The following is a 7,849-nucleotide window of genomic DNA, read 5'->3' on the forward strand; positions in this document are numbered from 1 at the left end:
AATTAGGCAGGGCAACTTATATGATCGAAAAGTTCATCATCATCCCAATAAAAAATAAGTATTTTATGTCACAGACCCTTCTAAAAAAATTGTAAATTATTCTCCAAGAAAAATACATTCCTCATAGTGATAAAAACCAAGATTTAACATTTGATATTTTTGAGACCCCTTCTTTCACAACACATGTTCCTACTTCATATGAAGGAGTTGATACAGATGATGTGCATGCTATTCGTTATGATCATACGGAAGGCATATGCGAAAATTAACAAGTAAATATTTTTTATTGTTTATTCATAGTTTATGGTTTTGTAATTTATGTTTAAAAACAAATATTTCACTATGGTTGGTTCTTTCAACTGTGGGTTAAGTAGCGCGCTATCCAGTTTAAAAGACATAAAAAATGTCATTGTTGGCTATCGAATCCATGACCTTTCCACTTTTCCTACGGTTAGATATTCCATTTGTGGTGAAAATTTGCGCGTTATCCAGATTATTATTGAGAATCAAGTGCGAGGAAGAAGTCTCACATTGGTCAGAAAATGGAAGAATGAACACTTTATAAGTGAGAGAACCCACACACCTATCACCTTAAGGTTTTAGGTGGACAAGTGGTGTGTCTCTCACAAATTTTGTCCCAAGTGTAATATGCTTCCTCCTTGACCCCCTCGAGTTTCCTCCAACAGTGGTATCATGAGCCTTTGGTTTGAGAAAGGGACTGACTTACTTGTAGTTGAAGAAAGTCGATGGATACAAGTGAACATGGAAGATAGAGCTTTCACATGAGGGGGGAGCATTGTATAGACTCGCACTTGAGGGGGAGTGTTGAGAATCAAGTGTGAGGAAAAAGTCTCACATTGGTTAGAAAATGGAAGAATGAATACTATAAGTGAGAGAACCCACACACCTATAACCTTATAGGTTTAGGTGGACAAGTAGTGTGTCTCTCACAAAGTGTGTCCCAAGTGTAATATGCTTCCTCCTTGACCCCCTCGAGTTGCCTCCAACAATTATCACCATGGCCAATAACCCATGGTGGTAAGTAGCTCACTTACTATCACACCCTTCGTTATCCCAGACTATCACCTGTGGTTAAATCTCTATTCCAACCATTGTGAAAGATACTTTTTGTAGTAGTGAATAAATGGTTTAATTGCAAAAATCTTCCGGTGAATTTGGTTTACTCACACGTCTACAGATGAAGGAGGGAATATGTTAGGGCAGACAAGCCTTGAAAAACTTGAGTCTGACCTACGATAAATTTTTAAGAACCTGAGTCTAGGTTATGGTCTATTATAGGTATTTTTTGCCTTGACCTGGTCTTTTTAAAAGTTTGGTCTGACATATAAATCTATTTAAATGTTTGTTTAACATTAGTGTTTTTTAATAGTCCATCTTACCTTTTTTTTTAAATAGACAACGCAATCTTTGATATAGAATTTAGTCTATTTTCTAATAGATATACATATATAATCCGACATATATAATTGTATAAGTTTTTTTAATAACTTAAATTTGACCTATTTAATTAAATAAGTTCTTAAAATCTTAAGAGTAGTCTTTTTATTAAATACGTCAAATCAAATCAAATTAAATAAAACACATCATATGTTTTCATAGATCAGTCTGACTTATTCTCATCCTTATTTACATATTAGATAAAAGGAAACTCGCTAATGACGATCATTAGTATCTTAATAATACTGATTTCTTCTTAAAATGTTAATAATTTCTTCTTTCTCAATTCTCTATATTCAATATGCCTAATCTCAATTAAAATTAGTAAAAATAAAATAAAATAAAATTCTTTACTAATTTACTAATTACTAAATTTGGCACTACATAATTTGAGACAGATTTAACATATTTTATTTTTAACTTTTATCACTAATTTTTTAATTTAAAAAAAAAAAAAGAAGATAATAATAGAAAATTTCAATATAATTACTAGAATAGTCATAAAACATGATGTAAAGTTACAAAGTAAAAGGAGAAATATTAGCATCATTATCCAAATTGAGATTCAGATTAGAAAAAAAAACAGATTATGATTATGATGAAATCTTACAAAATACAGCATGTCATATAGTTTTGCTAACATGGAAGTTTCTTCTTTCCTTCTATAGATACATCTAAATCTCATGCAATAATACCTAACATTAATCACAACCAAACAACAAAATAATACACCATTCTCTACCTGATCTTCTTATCAAAAACACCTTTCTGAATAAATTAATCTAGCCATTAATTATTAGCTTTATTTTTTCATTTTTTTTCCATTCTTCATTGTTCATTCATCAAAGTTCTTGTGTTTTTTTGCAGCATTTGGATCTGACGTTATTTTCTGTCGGAACCACATGCGTAATTTCTTCCTCTCCCTCGTCGTCATTATTTAGAAGAGGGAGAGATAGAAACCTTAATCCTATCATAACTTTTCAGGTATGTTTTTTTTTCATGTGTTCTTGTCTTCTTGAACACTTTTTTTTTTGTTGTTTGTGAATTTTGCATTATCTTGATTTATGTGTTTCAATAAATAATATTTCTAACAACTTTTTTTGATTTTTTAATTATTATTATTATTATTATTATTATTATTATGTAATGTTTATTTTATCAATAAAAATGCAACCAAGACAAGAACATCAAAGTTTTCCATTTTTAATGTTACTTGACAAATGCATTGAACAGAAACATAATTATGTCTTTTCCTTTTTCAAGATTGTTAATGTGTCATTCTCTTTTCTATTCTTTACATGCTTTTGGCTTATTTCATGTCTCACTTTTGGATTTTTTTGCTTTATTTTTCTAAGACACATGCACACAACAATTGATGTAGTTTCCTTGAAACAACCTCAAAAATTCCCTCTATTATTTATTACATACATAAGCACTTATTATTTTATAGAAATAGCTTTATCCATAAGTGTTTATCCTAATGCTTAATTAAACTATAAGTTTTAGAGCGTATGAATTGACTTATTTGAGATTATCTACCGATATAAATATTTGTAAGAATGTTTAACGGCGCTCGTTTTTGAAAACGACTTATAAATTTTCACAAATGATTCAGTTTATGAAAACGACTTATAAAATAATTTGACTTTATTTTATCTTTTTGTTATAGTTTACATGCTTTTGGCTTATTTCATGTCTCACTTTTGGATTTTTTGCTTTTTTCTGCTTCTTTTTTTTCTAAGACACATTCATACAACAATTGATGTAGGTTCCTTGAAACAACCTCAAAATTTTCCTCAATTTTTTACTACATATATAAGCACTTATCATTTGTTATAGAAATAGCTTTATACATAAGTGCTTGCTTATCCTAACACTTGATTAAACTATAAGTTTCTGAGCGTATGACTTGACTTATTTGAGATTATCTACCGATATAAATATTTGTAAGAATGTTTGATATAAATATTTGTAAGAATGTTTAACAGCGCTCATTTTTAAAAACAACTTATGACATGTTTATAATTTGTTATCTGCTTATTTTCATAAATGATTCATATAGCTTATGAAAACGACTTATAAAACAATTTGACTTTATTTTATCTTTTGTTATAGAAATATTTTATATATAAGCACTTTTCATAAGAGCTTAATTATCTTTGATTATGCTTGTGCAGATTCTGATACAATCTTTGATACAATGGGTGGTTGTGTGTCAGTCCCTTCAAAAGCAATGAAAGCACCAAAGAAGCTTCACAGAAGAATAATAAGACGCCGTCGTCGAAAGATTTCGAATTCGGTTACTAATGAAATCAAGAAGATGCATAGCAATGCAGGACTAAAAGTAACAGATTATTCAGTCAGTGAATTTGTTCATATGGATTTCGAAAACGGCGCAACGACAAAATGTAGAAGATCTGAAGTTTCTAATTCTGCATACCATCTTACTCAACTTGAATGGCATCGTAGTCAATATGATGCTGATGCAAACTGTATAATTGATTTTTTTTGCTTAATCACTTTTTGAGTTTTCACTTGAGAAACTCATAATGACATTGTTTTTTCTTTGCTTGTTTTTGTAGTAGTCTGCCAAGAAGAAAATTACTTCGATTCCGTGAGTATTCTAGACTCTGATTCCGACGACGAGTTCAATAGTGTTTATGGAGGTAATAAATTTATACATAAGTACTTATACGATAAGCGCTTAATTCAATATTAGTATTATCATTTTTGCATCATTCTGATTGTTGTTTCTTCGTTGAAGATGGTTTTGCATTGGTCGGAGGCTCGGTTGGAAGCTTACCGTGTAGCCAAGTCCTTCAATACGAAGAAAGATCGACGTGTGTTCGAGAACATAATTGTCAATATGAAGAGTATCATGAAAGTTATGTTAAGGTTGATGGAGGGAATAACGCGGATAAGTTAATGAGTACGCGAAGTTGTGGACTTTCGCGGTTAGGAAAGAATCAAGAAAGCTTTAAGGGTGTAAAAGAAGTTAAAATCGAAGAGAATGGTCAAGAGAACGCGAAGAGGTTAAGCTTGCATCGGTTAGCGCCGACCGCTAGTTTTAATAATCGCCCGGGGAAAAAGTTATCGACGATTTTTAAGCTTTCGTTCAAGAGAAAATCGTGTGATGCCGAAGAAGTGCCCGAACTTGGTAAGTGTTTGAATCCGTTAAATATTCATTCCTTTGCATAGGATAATGCAAGCACTTATTATTCTGATTAAGCTTTTTGATTGTGTGTATATGTAAAGGTCAATCAAAAAGATGTTTGATTCGTCCACGAGCGGGACTTATAATTCCGTGTCAGAACGGAGAGAAAATGTCTACCGGATGTTGGTCCGAAATTCCACCTTCGACGTTTCAACTCCGAGGAGAAAACTTTTTCAAGTAAGTTGGTTTGATATCGCATTAGACTTTGTAATTTCTATTATTTTTATCGAAAAAAATAGACAGATAGGCTGCCAGACAGACAGACGGAAAGACACGTTAGCTAGTGTCTGTCCGGACGATAATGGAAACATAATTACGTAATCGTTCACTTTTTTTTCAGAGACAAAAAAAAGACACCTGCGCCGAATCATAGTCCATACATTCCAATTGGTGTTGATCTATTTGTTTGTCCGAAAAAGATACATCATATTGCTAAACACATTGAGCTTCCAAATGTGAAAACCAATGGAATAATCCCTCAACTTCTTATTGTAAATATTCAGGTAATTCATTTTCTGATGAGTAGAAATCGAATTCGGTATTATGATATTTTCGATTCTCATCTTTATGCTTTGTGGCAGTTGCCTACATATCCGGCCGCAATGTTCCTAGGCGATAGCGACGGTGAAGGGCTGAGTCTTGTACTCTATTTTAAGGTTTCCGAGACTCTTGATGAACACATTTCTACCCAATTTCAAGAAAACATAAAGGTACATCAATTCAAAGATACGCGTGATGTGACATGTATCGCGATTCAACTTTTCTTTAGATTTGTAAACAAAAGATCGGCTTATAATTTAGTTATGTCACTCGTTTTATGATACAGAAACTCATTGATGATGAGATGGAGAAGGTAAAAGGTTTTGCAAAAGATTCTAATGTGCCTTTTAGAGAAAGGCTTAAGATTATGGTAGGACTTGCAAACCCGGAAGATATGCACTTGAGTTCGACCGAAAAGAAGCTTGTTCAAGCTTATAATGGAAAACCTGTACTCTCAAGACCACAACATGAATTTTACAAGGTAAATAAAGCTCACAAATTCCGCTTTTGTGCTATATTAAGCGGAATTTTTGAGCATATATCTATTGTTCTACGATAACGCTATTTCGTACAAAATGTTATCTGCAGATATAACAGTATTATAGTATTGTTGTATAACGGAATTATAACAAGATGTTATCTTCTGTTACTTGTGATTCAAGTTATTGTTTTCAAATAGAAATTTATGACTGTTTTTCGAGATTTACTTTTTTATGTAAACCTTAAAGATAAATAAATGATTTTGTTTAATTTTGTTCTTAATAGGGTCCTAACTACTTGGAGATTGATCTCGATATTCACCGATTTAGCTTCATATCAAGAAAAGGACTTGATGCGTTTCGAGATCGTCTAAAAGAAGGCATACTTGATCTTGGCCTAACCATTCAGGTACTTGTTTTGAATGAAGTGAATGTTCTAGTTAGGTTTCCCTTTGAAACTACATATCAAGCAAAATGAGGGAATACGCAAATTACGACTCGAATTTATAAGAATCAATCAAAAATTATAATTAAACTCATGATGGATTTTGAAGGCGTAAACGTCAGACTACCGCACATAGCCCAAAATTTTTTACTATTAAACTGTGACTAAATAAGACCCTCAAAAAATATTGTCAATGTTATAACGTAATTTATTAGAATTTATATTTGTTTTGTCATATCCAGAATCTTCAAAAGCTAGAGACGACTCTGATAAATACTATTATTTTTTTTATACCAGGCACAGAAACAAGAAGAGCTTCCAGAGAAAGTACTATGTTGTGTTAGATTGAACAAAGTTGATCTTGGTGACAATGACCAAATACCAAAGCTAGTGACCCTTGATGGTGAATGTTAAGAATTTTCATGAAATGTGAAGAAAAGCATTCAACAATATATAAACTAATATATGTAATATATTAACTTTACTTACTTTATTAGCTGAGAAAAAAAAAAAAGGGAGTTTAGTTCAAATATAACAGAGAGACATCTGATTGCAAGAGTGCACATCCGAACTGCCCCAATTTCTTTATTTTTAATGAGCAAAATTCAAACTATTAAATTACTAGAAAAAAAAATGAGAGCTTTTTATTGGATATGCAAATTCCTGTATTTATGTATTTATATTCAAAAATGTACATTCAAAAGAAAAAAAAGAAGTTAAGAGGATGATTAACATGTATTGCTCAAAAATGACATGAAAGGTCAAGTATTTTTTTATTATTTAATTTAATTGTAAACATTTGAAAATGTTGTATTATTGAAATTAATGACAAATGGTGTTAATAGATGTAGATTTTTTTTCCTTTTGTTGATACAATGACTAAAGTTTCATTCACTTGTTTTGATAAATAATTTATTTAAATGCTTATTGCATAATTGCTTATCATATAAATGTTTTTATATAAAGAATTTTTATAACAAATGTAAATAACATCAAACCAATTTAATATAATACAATAACTATTTTTATAAACTATTCTGAAGAGTTAATAAAAATAATTTATAAAGTATGAATATATAAGTAAAACTATTTTTTTTATAATTACATTTCACAATTTGATAATTGTTCATATAAAGTAGAATTCAAATCTCTTTATTCATTGAAAAATTATTTATTTTTTAACTAATTACTCCCTCTGTCCCAAATTATAAGAGAAACTCTCTTTTTTTATTCATTGAATAATTAATGTATCTAGTCCATATATAGACCAGATACATTAATTATTCAATGAATCTAAAAAGTGAATTTCTCTTATAATTTGGGACGGAGGGAGTATTTATTAATAATTATAACATAACATATTTTATCCAGATCGAAATATTTCAAAATTGATTTGGAAATTAATAAGATGACAATGTTCAATAGTGTCTCGTCTTTGAGGGTTCCCTCCAGTTAGGAGGAGTAATGGGGTGATACCTTCAAAACACTGCGACGTTTAAGTTAGTGAATAAGGAGTAATGATTTTAGGTTTTCAAGAGTGTGTACCCTGATTTGATGTATATGGTTCTTTATATAAGGGTCATATTAGGGTCTCTAAAGGCCTCATCCTTTAACTTTAATCCTTGCTTTCTTGGCTGAAAAATATCAATATATAATTCATTTTGTTATTTAACCGTCCTACACATAGGTTTCTTGCTTGGAACAGGCGATTTT

At 30.7% G+C, this 7,849-nt stretch overlaps 1 protein-coding gene across 1 annotated transcript; it reads left to right on the forward strand.

Moving 5' to 3' along the window:
- The first annotated feature begins 2,070 nt into the window (after positions 1–2,070).
- On the forward strand, positions 2,071–6,915 carry LOC131611205 (uncharacterized). The gene is made up of 10 exons (XM_058883298.1): positions 2,071–2,442; positions 3,636–3,950; positions 4,041–4,124; positions 4,223–4,615; positions 4,714–4,849; positions 5,013–5,175; positions 5,254–5,382; positions 5,499–5,693; positions 5,978–6,100; positions 6,434–6,915. Exons 2-10 carry the CDS (start codon positions 3,659–3,661, stop codon positions 6,548–6,550), a joined length of 1,632 nt encoding a protein of 543 aa, XP_058739281.1. The 5' UTR covers positions 2,071–2,442; positions 3,636–3,658; the 3' UTR covers positions 6,551–6,915.
- The last annotated feature ends 934 nt before the right edge of the window (positions 6,916–7,849 follow it).

Source organism: Vicia villosa, linkage group LG6, assembly GCF_029867415.1.
Source record: "Vicia villosa cultivar HV-30 ecotype Madison, WI linkage group LG6, Vvil1.0, whole genome shotgun sequence".
Taxonomy (NCBI): Eukaryota; Viridiplantae; Streptophyta; class Magnoliopsida; order Fabales; family Fabaceae; genus Vicia; species Vicia villosa.